The following is a 14,530-nucleotide window of genomic DNA, read 5'->3' as shown; positions in this document are numbered from 1 at the left end:
GTCCTCAATCCCCCCTTTTGGGAAACAGCACCAACCCGGACTAACATGCACAGTCTGGGTTATCACCTCATGTGGCCTCTGTTTTTTCACCGGAATTTCAGCTAACAGATGTCTATCAGAGTGTGGCGTGTAGTAAGTTAAAAAAAAACAAAACAAAAAAAACTCTGGAAATGGGAGGATGACTTTCACATGAAGACGCATCTCTAAACTAGACTTTTTTTTCCAGCCAGCTTTCTGTATCCTGGAACGGAGAGAACATCATTGTGCTGTCAGTGTTTACTGTGGTGAGGTGAGGCTAATGAACCTTCGAAATGAGTCACAGCGGCAGTAACCCTCTGAAGAGATGAGACGGATATAGCGAAAGAGCTGAGGGTGGCATCTGAAGGAAGTGCCTTTTGCGGAGCGCGTTTTAAAGCAGTGGGCAGCAAACAGCTGAATCATTATGACTGAAGCGTCTCGCAAACCGAATCTTGCACTTTACATCCAGTACCTTTATCGTCCCTGCGTCTGCTCAAGTGGAAATCGAGCATCTTTTATAGGTTTCGCGTCTGCATTCATCTTTTTTCGGGGTTTGCTATAAAAAGCGCGTCAGACTGTGTTTGTGAGAGGATACATACAATTGTATCTGCCGACATCAGACGGCACGGATGCGATTGCTCCTGTGTGTTTGTGTTACGATGGTGAACAAAAAGATCCGCTGAGCCTGACAACAGATTTTTTTTTTGCACATAAGTAGCAAACGCTGGTTGGACACAGTCCTCTAGGCGGCTGACTGTAGCCGTTACCTTAGTAGTAAACAACGCTGCCTCAGGCCACAGCTCCACTTTTAGCTGCACTGTGGCCAGAGAGGTCAGCGGTTAAACGCTTTAAAGTCCAAGAAAATGTAAAGAATTCCTTTTTGACCCGATGCCTGGCCTGAAATTAAAACACGTTCCTCCTCACGATCGTCTACCGCCGGCGTTAGCGGACATGACCAACAGGGAAGGCGATTCCTCAGTGAACACCGTCAGCGTCCATTATGTAGTCTTTGTCCTGCCTAAGGACGTAAAATCTTAATTCCTCTTCGTATCTCCTCTGTTACGTGGTATATTATCATTTTACAGTTTGACTGTTTGACAGGGGAAGTAAGTTGTTAATGTGACCGCTCCATCACGGCGTGTTGTGACATGTTTCACAATCCGCACAGCTCAACCAGCTGACTGCCTCCACGAGGGGAGGTGGAGGTGGAGGGGGGGTTTACGGAGAACTGCATCTTTTAAATCAAGATCTATGTTCAAAGACACACACACGCACACACACACATAGACACACACACAGTTTGAGTTAGAGTCAGCAGGATATCCTGTGGAGAAATCAAAGAGAGAACATCCCCTGCCCCCTCCACTCCGCGCGTGTGTGTGTGATGTAAAAAAAAAACAAAAAAAAAAGAAGGAAGTCAGTTAGTCTTCTCATTGATTTCCTCACTCTGTTCGTTTCTTCTCTTCAACTTTCCGTTGTCATGCAGATTCACACACACGCACATTATCATGAGGGGCCTTCGCTAAATACGCTCAGCTTCTTTCTCACTGATTTTTTTATGATTTCATTACCAGGAACCAATTATTCAACGCATTTTAATCAAACACCTGAAGCTCGGTAGTTCATAGTCGGCCATCATGAAACCTGCATTTAGTTGATCTGACGTGGCAGAAGTGAAACAAGCCGTAAACACTGCAATGTTCACGGTGGGGGAAAGTACCTAAGTACATTTACTCAAACACTATACTTACTTTTCATATCCATCGAAAAGTTCCTTGTGTGTTTAACTTATATTTTGAGTGCAGGACGTTGACTCATTAAGGCATTTTCACGCTGTACTATTGCTACTTTTACTAAAATACAGGATCATCTTAAAGAAACGCATTTCAATCAGTTAGCTTTCTACATGTCCAACAGACATGCTGTAAAATGGGCAAACATTAGTATTTTTAAATGACAAATGAAAGTCCAATATTTACTCCTCCTTTTGGCTCTGTTTTGGTCTCCACCACCTCCTGAGAGAAACACCTGGTTCTTTAGCAGCTACATGCTCGGCTACGCTCACAAGCCGGTTGCTGTTTTGGCGCTTGGCAGGAAATACTCTTGTGATTCTTCTGAGCTTTGTCGCTGATAACAGCTGCATGCTGGGTTTGATGGGAGCTTTTCAAAACAGAAAAGCTGCGGGCCGAAAAAACAAAACGAGCCGAGCGGAAAGACCTGAGGGGAGCTGCAGGAAAGGGTGATATGTTTCTTTTACTGGGTTTGTTGCTTGGAGAGCGCCTTTCACATCACACAGACATTCCATATACTTTCAATAAAAGAATATGAACGATTATGATTTAAAGAGAATATTACTTTGCCGTATCACTCATCACTGGTTAACTAAAGAGTTGCTGGATCTGCAGTCTAGTTTGAATGAAGTGGCACCTGAGTGGAAACCACCATGACTGAATGTTGAAGCCAAACAGGAAGTGCCTCAAGGAGTTCCTCGTATGGGAGCGCCAATAAAACTGACAGCACTGACAGCTCAGCTGGGAAGCTTCCCAAACCACAAATGGTTGACATCACTTCCTCTGATGAGTTTGAACGTCACCGCTCGTCAGAGGTGAAAGAAATGTAACCCCGACAAAGACTCGCTCACCTTGATCGGCCCTGTACTGAACCGGATCTTCCTATTGGGCGGCACGGGCTCCTCTTCCTCGGGCAGGCCCGTGATCTCGGAGCAGCTGGTCTCCGGCTGGTATGGCTCCTCGTCTTCCTCATCCTCCTCATCATCTAGCTGGCTGCCCCCAGAGTCCTCCTCCCCAAGCCCGCTGTATGCACTGATATCCACCAGATCGCCCTCTGAGTAATCGTCCTTCCTCGAGCCGTCCTCGTCATTCTCCTCCTCCTCGTCCTCGCCTCTCCTCTCGTCAGAGTCCGCCTCCTTCTCCTCTGAGGAGGGAGAGGAACTTGAAGGCTCTTTTTCTCCATTTTCCAGCGAGGCATGAACCTCGGCCTGGACGAGCCTGGCTCCGGCCTCCGCGGAGCCGTCCTGCTCATCGGCTTGCGGCCCTCGCTCCGGGGCCACCGTACTTGAGCCCCTGGCTTCAGTTGCTGCTGGCTGGGCTGCCAGCTCCGATTTGATCTCCGAAGAGGAAGAGGAGGAAGTGACAGTCACTGAGGACGATGAGGAGTTGGAGAGCTGGTCTCCGGACTGTCCAAACTCGTCCTTCTCTTCGCTTGCGCTCGCTCCTCCTTCGCTCCTCTGTAGAGAGCCGGTCCCCTCTGGGAGCTCTGCTGCCTGGGTGCTCTCAACTCCTGCTGCCGCCTCCTCGTGGTTCTCCTTACCTGGAGGTAACACCTTTGCCTGAGAGAAGGAAATAAAAAAGAATATCTTATCACGCTATTTTCTTCAATCAATTTCTTAAATCAGCCTCCTTTATTTTAACTGCAGTTTGTAGTGTTTTTTTAAAGTAAACCAAATTCCTCCTACCTTCCTTCCGCCAGCTTCTGCTCTGGCTGGCGGTTTTGGTTTCGGTGCAAGGGCAGGACCTGGCCGGCGCTGGGGGAGGTAGAGATTGTTTTGCGGTTGGCTCTTCTCGAACACGGCACTGAGCTGGCTGACGGTGGGGCTGACGGCGTCATGGGGTCCGACTGAAGCAGCGGCAGTGGGAGCAGCGAGAGAGGGAGCAGGAGGAGGGGCGGGGGGGTCGTCCAGCCGGTCCAGAGCCTCCGTGGAGCCGTTAAAGCGAGCCACAACATCCAGACGGCTGTCCTGGAAGCCTGACGCCCGCTCCTTCTTTAACAAGATCCGGTTGGTGGCAGCTTGCTTCTCCTGGACGAGACAACAGTCAGTCAGTCAGATAGTATTGAAAAGAAAACAGACACACGAGTAATTGAAATTGAGAGGCTTCTGACCTGTAGAGTCCGCTGTTCGAAGATCCTCCTGGTCTCCTGGAGCTTGGAATAGCCCGCAGAGGAGCCTCCACCCTCACCACCGGGTTTAGAGTCAAAACGGTTGACCCTCTCTGAGACTGTGGCCCCGAGTTTGAGCAGGGCGCTGTGGTCCACGTTCTCATTGAGGCTGGATGCCCTCGGCAGAGACAGCTTCACTGCCTGATCTGTACCTGCCAATGACAGGAAACTTAACTGGGAACAACATAAAGGTAAGGACAAAGATTTCAGTTTCACACAGCTTGGGTCTTATTGTTCCTGGAGTTGGAGAAGAAGAAGAAGAAGAAGGAGAAGGAAGAAGACGAAGAACTAGAGGAAGAAGAAGAAGAAGAAGAAGGAGAAGGAAGAAGAAGAAGAAGAAGAAGAGGGAGAAGAAAAAGAAGAAGGGGAAATGAAGAAGGAGAAAGAAGAAGAAGGAGAAAGAAGAAGAGAAAGAAGAAGAGAAAGAAGAAGCTCTAACTATGCAGGAGGATTACCAATCATTTTAGCTCCATCCTCCTCATCACCAGGAGACTGCATCTGCATGAACATGTTCTTGATGCGGTGAACGTTTGATCCGTACTTCCGGCCCCTTCCCGTCGGGCGGGGCAGAGGAGCGGGCTTCGAGGAAGGCTCGGCGCCTCCGTTGGCGGCATTGTTGAGGTGGTCGGTGGCCTTCTTGAGGGCCGCCAGCCCCGCCTGGTAAGCGTTGCGATGGGGCGAGGGACTCCGCAGGTTCGTGTTCCCGCTTCCCCCACTGCTGCCACCGGAGGACCCGTTGCCCCCCGTGGCCGACGGGGGCTCAGTCTTCATCATGTTTGGTCAGTCAGATGCCCCCTGGTGAACAGCAGGTTTGCAGAGATGAGGACAGCAGCATCCCGGAGCTGTTTGACATTTACCTCCTGGATCACACACAGAAAGAGACAAGACACATCGATCGTTCATATTTGTGATGACTCATCTACTAGGATGTCAAACAGTGAACCCAAGAGAGGTCACTATAACCCCAAACATGACCTTCAAAGTTATTCCTTAGTCTGACATGCAACCAGCAAACCCAAAGTATAACTGAGATACACACTTATTTTAGCTGTTTTAAACCTGGAACCAGCAGGTGTTACTGTGTTTAAATGACTCATCTTTAAAGTGGTTAATTCAACAGAAAATGTTTTGGATCCGGCTTCTTTTCTTTGCCGTTCTCTTCTTTTAGCTTGATCTGGGTTTTTGACTGTTGGTTGGACAAAGCAAGCAAACGGAAGACGTCACCTGCACCACCGGGAATTAGCCATATCCAATTTCACTCTTTTCTGATGAAATAACTCCACCCATAATCCTATTAATATTTGTCAGAATCATTGATCATGAAATAACTAGTTTGTTAGTTCGCTAGTTGGATTCAATTTCCAAAACAACCGGTCAATAAAGACCAGAGAAGAGAAGAGAAGAGAAGAGAGGAAGAGAAGTGAAGAGAAGAGAAGAGAAGAGAAGAGAAGAGAAGAGAAGAGAAGAGAAGAGAAGAGAAGTTAGTTATTTCATGTCAGAGGTCACAGTGACACAAGCTGGAGCTTGAAACAATCACTTTCACCAACTTGTTCAAACCAGTGATGTTTTCCAAACAGACTGAAACTTCTGCACTCCATTCTGAACAAAGTGCTGCAGTGAAATTGACCATGCAGCGTATTTAGCGCATGAAATTATTATCATCAATAATCATTAATTTCCCTTCTTAGATTCTGGCTCAAAAATATGTTTTGTTGGCAACAGAGTGGCTGCAATGAACGATTATTTTCACCAATTACCAAACAGTCGATCATTTTTTTCTTTAACCAAATAATCCCTTAATCTATCAGAGTGAAAAAGAAGTCGTCCAAACCCCAACGACATTTGGTTTTCAAATCACACAAAAGAGAAAGAGAAGAGCAACGAGAAATGCAGCAAATCCATTTAAGAAGCTGGAGCGAGTGAATATTTGACATTTCTGAGCAAGTCATTTTTAGGCCACTTATGCCTTTATCTTATTTAGAAGGATGACAGTAGAGAGCTGTGTTTCACGGTCAGTGCCTCCAGCCCGTGGGACACCAGGGTGTCTTACATAAAAGCTCCAGCGAAAGATGATGTCATCAGAGTTATCTCAGATTTGGCTCGAAACAAAATGAGTTGCTTGAGAGGAAATGTAGAAGTCTGCTTTTATCTCGGCTTCTGCTTTGTGCGTTTTGATCTTGTACCTATTTTCATCCGTAAAGCAAAACAATTCACAAACTTCAGCTTCTCAAACGTTATATTTGCTGCTTCTTCCTCTTCTTTGGGTTTTGGTCTGCGTGTTGGATAAGAAAAGGGTGTTTGAATAGGTCAAATTGGGCTTTAGGGAAATTCAGATGGCCACTGTTTACTATTATCTGCCTATTGACAACCATCGCATCAAACAGCAAAACAACTGCTTCGCGGTGTTTTCCATAACGCCCACATGGAGCTCCAGGAGGCCGTCAAATTAATCCAATTGGAATGGTGACGCACTGTGACCTCACGTGTCGCGCGAGTCTTTATGTTGCTGCTCTGAACGCCAAACTTACTCCGTGACAAAGTCAGCGCAGGAACACAGAACAACACACTCCCATGGTCCCGCAGATGCCCCACTGTTTGCCCACGATCGCAATCTAATTTACTGGCTGATTGCATCTGCAGTTTGCGCTGTCACATCCGCGCCACGGAAAACGTCTGATCACATCACAACAACAGCCGTGAGATTGAGCTCGCGAAGCACACACAATTATCACAATGGTTCCCCAGAGTGAAATATAATAATTCATAGGCCGGTGATAAATAATAATTATGTTATATAAAACACAAAATCTAAAAAAATTTAATATGAGCAAACCGAATAACAGCTGCTCTCCATATTTCAGCAGGTTGATATCAAAACGTTTGTGAATACAAAAACCTTTCCGGTAACTAGAAGTCTCATGTGAATATTGGCTTTATAATAACTTGATAATTGAATGATTATATTCCATACTCCATGTTTTGGAGCATGTTAGCGCTCTTATTAGCCGAATGAATCTTCTCTTTGGAACGGAAAACATAGTGGACTTAACACACTAAAGGAATAGTTCAGCATTTTGAGGGAAATAAGCGTACTCATTTACATGAGTTGGACAGGAAGGTGGACACGGTTCTGTGCGTACACAGCTACAGCAGACAACCACTTAGCGAGCCTGGCTCTGTTCAAAGGTACAACTCTGTTAGCATCTCTGTCTCACGTAGTACTACTTAGTATATCTGTTTTGTTTGTCCCGTGCCAAAACCCAAAATGCGTGTGTTGTGTGCCGGGGATGTTTTGCCTGGGAGCACTCACTTCTGGCTGTACCTCACTGTGGTGAAGAGCCTCCAGGAAATAAAATGAGCGGGCTTTAGTTAGTCGTTTCCTTGTTTACAATCTCTGCACTAGCTAGGCTACATATTTAGCATACAGACACACGACCGGTATCAAACTTCTCATCTACCTCTCAGGAAGTGAACAGCTAAACATATTTCCTATAATGGAGGGAGACTTTAAGTAACTTAAAGGGGCTCTGTGTGACAGTATGTAGTAATTAGTAACCTTTTTATTGGACATATGGGCGGCTGTGGATCAGGGAGAGCGCCAATGTCTTGTTATCAGAAGGTCGTTGGTTCGATTCCCCTGGTCTGCATGTCCAAGTGACCTCGGGCAAGATACTGAACCCCAAAATGCTCCTGATGTGCTGGTCCCAAAATGTAAATATTTCGCTTATAAGTTGCCTATAGTTACCTATAAAAGCCTGTGGAGCTAAGGCCAGAGACTGGGGATCAGCTACTATACACTAACAACCAGCCGCCATCACATAAGAGAAGTTCCACAGAGGTACTCCAGCAATGGTACTGTTAATGGGTTACATGGGTAACTGGACAAAAGCAGTGTGTTCAACTATTCTTTTGTCTGACATAACCATACAGTTTATGTGATTACTCAAAAATAAGATTGAAGCGGACAAAGCCAGACAAAAAAAAAAACCACAAGCACCACAAACTTCGTCATCATGAGACCCTTCAGCCCGGCGTCCAACAGCGGACCTCTGACGGGCAGGACACCACGGCAACGAGGGCTGTCGGCGAGACAAGGAGCTCGCTGTTTACCACTTCAAGGGTTGAAAGCAAAAATAAATAGATTTTTCAACTCATGGGATTACTTAATCAAATGCGGACTGCGCCAGAGACACATCTCATTTTGTCCGACGGACTCAGACTGTGGGATTTGTGTGAAATTTCACAGCCGAGGTGTGATACTGACTGTTTAAGTCACATTGTCACCGCGATCCAACATGTACCGCTTTGATTGAGGCGCTCCCCGAGACAAAACAAACGCGGCTTGAGGCGATTTTGACAGCGTTCAGCCTTGCCTTTGCAATTTGTTTCGCTGAGGCTTAACATGCCAAATGCTACAGTCAAATTTTCCACCATGGTCTAGACCAAAGAGACCCAAATGAGGGAGCCCCCCCCCCCACCCAACAGCTTTGTGTGATGTCATCATTAATGGATGCTGTGTTTAGTTGGTTTCTCATCAAGTCCTTAAGAGTTTTGCCCTTCAAACAAGCTGGCACACGAGAGCAAAGGTTTCCAAAAGCTTCTGTGATCCGTGGTCGTGTCGAGGGAAAGTCGATGCATCTGTGGCGATAATCCAATACAGCGCTGACAAACATCACAATGTTTAGGGCCCCAGGGTGCTGCGATCACGGTCGCACACGCGCCCAAAAATCTATCGGCGCGCCGGAAATTTAGCAGTTTAAGTGAGGTCATCGTGATTTCTTGTTGCGCGTGCCGTGATTTAAACTAAGAAAAACATATTCGCCTTTTATTCCTGTTAATAATCAATTACACGAGGTGTTACGGAATGAAAATCAAAACGTGTTATCGGACGCACGGATATTATTTGTTGGCGCGGCTAAATGAAAAAGTTAGGCGCGCCAACTAAAGGTTATTTTCATTACCGATTGATTTTTGCAATTACTTTTTCCAAATGACTGATAACACATTGGTCTGTAAGCGATAAAAGAGTCTAAAGCCATGCTCGCAGCTCTGTGTGGCTGTACTACTGGATTCCTGAGAACCGCTCTGAGGTTTGTGTTGACACGTGGCCCGGTTGCCAGCGTTACGCGTTGGCATTCAATCACTGATACGTTCACATTTGCACATGTTATTGGCTGCGTACTGCACTGGCATTTCTGTAATATGTGTCACATTACATGCTTATGGCCTGACTTTGAAATCGGAAGTTGGAGGGGCACGGTGGTGGAGTTAAAGCCAACCAAAGCCAAACCAAGCAAAAGTGTTTCAAGGCCAAACGTGACCCTTGAACCCGAAGAGACGTAAAGAAATATAAAGTCTGAACATATATCCGTGAGTCCCGTCACACAAATCTCCACTCATTTATCACAGGGGCTACTTTCGAACACTGTGCAAACAATAGGCCACGACATGCATGTGAACTGAAAGAGGAATAAACATGCTGGCTCATGTTGCTGTTTGTGTGGCAGCTCACATCCATGGCAACGCTAACAGACCGACTGCTGGCGATGGGACGCCGCGTCGTTACAGAATGAAACTCTTTATTGAGGCAAAACTGAAGCGCATGGAAAGAACATTTATGTGCCTGCCTCGCCTCACACCGACTCCAGATGGCAGAGCTGACCACGATGGGACCAACACACACACACACACACACACACAAAGGCCAAGACACAGACACACAGAAACAGCGACCACAGTGCGTCTTGTGACACTGTCTTGACAAATAGTAGATTCTCACAGACTGATCATGTGAACTTAAGTGAGCAAATCCAATGTAAAGCAAATAACCTTTACTGGCGCTTCTAGTTGCACACACACACACACACACACACCGCTAATACTGCTCCTGGCCTTTTTCCTGTTATTGTTACGACGAATCTGGTGGCTCCTGGTCTGACTGATAAACACACGTCTGACACACACACACACACACACAGACCCGCAAATGGACAACACGGACAAAATTCTGATTTCAGTCCGCCGACTTCAAAAAACGCTTCTTCAAAAAACAGCATTTGCCCGGATTTCGCTCTACACTCCCCGTCCTTCCAAGAACAACATCTGTCTGCTGCTACCCCTAATCCTTTGCGGTTTGGGGTGCCTTTGCATTTCCTGTCACTTGATCTGGGCTCTCGCGACTAACTGCGCTGTGATCGTTCTGTTTGAGGATGGGGACATTTTCCCAAGCATCTCGGTGCCTTTATTCTGTGAGTGACATCACTCTCATCTGGCAAAAAAGAAAAAAAAGAAAAAGTAGATGCAGATGCAGTTTATAGTTAAAGGATAATGACAGTTTATTTCAACTACTGAGCTCATTCATCTTTAAATCAAGTTGACATTTTGCCTCATGGATGTTGAGCTCCCAGCCGTGAACACTCGTGTCACCTGTTCGCCTCAGTTCCTCTGATCTGCCTCCGTCACTGTGATCACTTCTGTCCATACTGACTTCTCCATCCTTCAACTAGATTCCAATGTATTGTGTTTACTCAGAGCATCCATCCTCCTCCCACCGATGTAACACTCACGCTGTCTCAGTCACGTCGATATGATCTAAAATAAAACCCTCGCGGCTGCAGCTACTGCCCGCCCGCACCAACGATGCTCAGCATATGGAGGTAAATGACTATTGACTTGTGAATTCCCCCCCCGGGGGGTTAAGTAAAGCATCAACCTATCTACTTATGACCTATTGATGGATGTCCACAAACAGCCCCTCCCTTCACTTAATAACAGGCTTCAGCACGCAAACAGCACAGCCTGTGTTTTCCTAAATGACATGTGTGAAGTGTTTGGGTGGTTAGTACGGCAACAAAAAAATAAAAAAATGACCTTGTGTCATTCTATACTGGAACACTGAGGACCAGAGCTGTGTGTAACCAGTCACATCTGTCACCGTGTGTGTGTGTTCAATATGGTCAACACAGAGACAGACACTGCAGCCTCTGCTGTATGTCTCTGCACTGAGATGGTAATATGCTGCCCGTTCAGACATGAGTAATAAGTCCTTAAGTCTCCATGCATGCACAGCATCTCTGTATCTCTGCGTGTCTGTGTGCGTCACGCACACACTGCTCAACAGAAGGCACATTATGGCAACTACAATGCCTCTATCTATTCACACCACAATCCCTGCATCTGTAGAGGAGACTCCGGCCTGGCCTAGTGCAACGGTTCAATCTGGCAGACACACACACACACACACACACACACACACACACACACATACTGCGTGCTCCTGCTGTTGCTGCTGGCTAGAGAGAGGCTTTGTTGGCATACCCGACATATGCTGCTAGCTCCGGACTCCCATCCGAAAAACGGAGGCTTTATCGAGGCGGTGCCGTCGGAGCACAGATGAATCCCAACAAAGTGAGAGCAAACTGTTCCCAGACCAGTGTGAGCCACTTGTTAATTCGGCGTGCGTGTAAAGCACGGAGCAGCGTTTACTACAGAGAAAAGGTCAACTATTATCTGTGGTGCGCGCGTTCTCCCCCTCCGTCAAAATACACCTTAGCGGAAGGCGACGCGCACCGCGCTCGCACTTTCAAATCGGATTTTAATTGAAATCATACAGAACATGATGAATCCCTTATACGCCGAACTCGGCAGAAGACCTCGGGGCGTCCAGAGACATGTCGGTTCGCACCCGTGGACGTGTGTACAACAGTGTTGAAGCACGCGAACGTATAAACGGCAAGATTCGCAAAGGGAGTTCGGCGCGACATTCTTTCTTTAGGGGAGAAAACACGACTCGCGCATTCCGGATGTGTTTTTATCCCCTGATCTCCCCACACTCGTTAAACATACGGACAGCGACAGCGGACGGCTACAGCTGTGTGTGTGTTGTAACGTGTCACCGGCCGGTTCAGAGCCAGAGGCGGGCGGACGGCAGGCCCTGCTGCTGGGTGTCTGTCTGCTGCGCTGCGCTGCGCTGCGTCGCTTCCTTCCTGCAGCCTCTCGTCTTTCACAGACAAACGGCACATTTCGAGCGCAGGTTTGGATCTTGTTTTGCACTGAGACCATCCGAGGCTCTGTGCGCCGCTTCCCCCCTCCCCGTCCTCCGTACCTTGTATTCCAGTGTGTCGGAAACAGCCCGGTGCCCGTTAGGAGCCGCGGTGGAGACAGTCCATTGTCCTGCTGCTGCTGCTGATTCCTCCTGCGAGCGAACAGACTGAGCGCCTGCCTGCCCTCTGCTCCTCCCTCTCCTCCTCCTCCTCCTCCTCCCATCATTTTCCTCCATCCCTCTCTCTCTCTCTCTCTCTCTCTCTCTCTCTCTCTCCTCCGCACCCCTGCTCCCCTGCGTCCTTCCTCCCATCCTTCCCTCTCCTCCCTTTTTTCTCTCTCCCCTCTCTCTTCCACTTCATACCCCCTTTTGGATCGCCTCCATTTCTCTCCCACCATCTCCTTTCCTCCCCCGTCTATTACCGTTTTCTTCCACCCCCACGCCGTTTTCCACCCTTTCCCCCCCCCTCACTCCCTCCACAATCCCTTCTTTCCCGTCAGCTGCATTAGAGGTTGCTCTTCCCTCGTCAGATCCACTTCAACACTTTGCCTCATGGACAGAACCAGGGTGTCCTTGGTTAGCTGACTGACTTTTTTGTGAAGCTGTTCGGCAGAGACGGGGGAAACAGCTCAACTCCCAACACGGTGATCCAGCGCCCTCTGCTGGACAAAGCAGCTCAGACCGACACACAGCTGCACAGACCGCTGCTGCTGCTGCTGCTGCTGCAACATCTGTCAGTGTGTCGGTGCGACCATCCAGCTGAAAGAACTATAAACTTCACTATAAAGTATTCATTCTTAATAAAAATGTCCCTGTGACTGATACGTGACTTTTAAAATCATAAAGTGTACAGCTACTTCACGTGCCTTCAATTGCCACCGGGGACAAATAAGGTTTTTTGGATTGAATTGAATTGGATCAGTGTGAAATGAACATTTTACTGTTGTAGCTGGACAAAGGCGGAGCGAGTGTTAACTACCTCATATCAGGCGAGGTATTTTAGTCCTAAGACTCGGGAGAGATAAGTGTGAGGGGTCGCGAGATGCCTGGGGCCGTGTTGGGAGAGGAAAGATTCAAAAACAGAGCGCTGTTGCGCAAATTTATATTTGTCTCTTGGACTTTTCTTATCTTTGCGATTTGAGACAGTCTTTGGGCCTCAAGCAGCTATTTGAATCAAACTGTCTAAGACGTTTACAGGGGGAATGTTTCTTTGGTTTAAACTGCTGTCTGCTTTTTGTAAGAGGTCACAAGGTTGCCTCCAGCAAGTCACTGGGATAACTCAGCCCAGGGCTTCATGATCGACGCTGCACTTTTGCTAACCCTGGGTTGAATATCTGTTGGAACATACAGCTAAGGTTTACCCACTAGAATGTCGCATTAATTTAACTCTGTTCCACCGACACATTTTAGCCGTGTGTTTAGTTGATTATCAGGGATAACCCCACAAACTCAGGGCCATCAGAGTCAGAATCAGAATCAGAATTCCTTGATCTGTCCCGCTGTAACTGTAAGCAGTGTGGCAGTGTGTTGTTGTTAATAAATGATAAGTATGGTACGAAATGTGTCCAGTTAGTGCAAAGAGAAATGGGTGATGTGCGGAGTGAATGTGCACATGTGAGGTCTACTGGGAGCAGTGCTGGCTGTACAGTCTGACAGCAGCAGGAAGGAAGGAAGGAAGGAGCTGTGATACCTCTCCTTCACACACTTTGGGTGTATCAGTCTGTCACTGAAGGAGCTGCCCAGTGCTGTGAGAGTGTCCTGTCAGGGGATGGGACGGTGGACTCTCTCCCACCACCTGCACGGGGTCAAGAAGACATCCCAGGACGGAGCTGGCCTGGCCCTGCTCTTCAGCGGGGCCTGCATGTCCTAGGTAAAGCAGGTAAGCACACTTTGGAATGGAGCAGGATTGTGCCAGCCCATAATTACCAGCGGGTGAATGAATCAGCAGTAAGTACATTCACTCACTCAAGCACTTAGCCTAAGTACAGTTTTGAGGTTACTTGAACTTTACACATGTTTTTTTTTCCATTTTATGCTACTCTACACTTGCACAGGACCGACACTGACGCTGTGTCCAAGTGTGTGAGCGGACACTGAGGAAGTTTAGATCTTTCAATACGTGCAACTTGACACTGGAGATCTTTTACCAGTCTGTGGTAGCAAGCGGCATGAACATGGACATAATCAGTTAACTCATTCACAAGGCTGGAGGCATCATTGGTCAAAACCTGGAGACATTTGACTTCAGTGAGGAGGAGGAGGAGGAGGTCACTGAACTAGCTGCTCTTCATCATCCAACAATCATTCAACAATCCGTCCCACCCCCACACTCTCCAGAGACTGTGGAGCTGGTTTTCTCAACAGACGCATTCAGCTCTGCTGTCATGGAGAATGTTTTAGGAGATCATTTCAAATGAAATGTCTCCTCTGAGCTTTGTGAGGTGAATTTGTCACATTTATCTTGAGCCCCTTTAGCTCATAATGCTCCTGTCCCTTTATTGAGTTAGGCTTTTG

At 47.4% G+C, this 14,530-nt stretch overlaps 1 protein-coding gene across 2 annotated transcripts in view; it reads right to left on the bottom strand.

Moving 5' to 3' along the window:
* The window catches only part of LOC115575491 (neurabin-2-like), a 31,852-nt gene extending 19,630 nt beyond the window's left edge, over positions 1-12,222 (bottom strand). Inside the window, exons 1-5 of one of the 2 annotated variants that reach the window (XM_030407619.1) lie at positions 12,080-12,222; positions 4,431-4,835; positions 3,919-4,127; positions 3,494-3,835; positions 2,660-3,367 (exon numbers count right to left, since the gene is read on the bottom strand). In XM_030407619.1, the coding sequence (XP_030263479.1) occupies positions 2,660-3,367; positions 3,494-3,835; positions 3,919-4,127; positions 4,431-4,749 (1,578 nt within the window). In that variant the 5' untranslated portion in view covers positions 4,750-4,835; positions 12,080-12,222. The remainder of the gene's footprint in view (positions 1-2,659; positions 3,368-3,493; positions 3,836-3,918; positions 4,128-4,430; positions 4,836-12,079) is intronic. The other variant, XM_030407620.1, reaches the window with a different exon arrangement.
* Between the last annotated feature and the right edge of the window lie 2,308 nt (positions 12,223-14,530).

The sequence above is a fragment of the Sparus aurata genome, chromosome 23 (genome assembly GCF_900880675.1).
Source record: "Sparus aurata chromosome 23, fSpaAur1.1, whole genome shotgun sequence".
Taxonomy (NCBI): Eukaryota; Metazoa; Chordata; class Actinopteri; order Spariformes; family Sparidae; genus Sparus; species Sparus aurata.
This window is presented reverse-complemented; position numbering and strand designations above follow the sequence as displayed.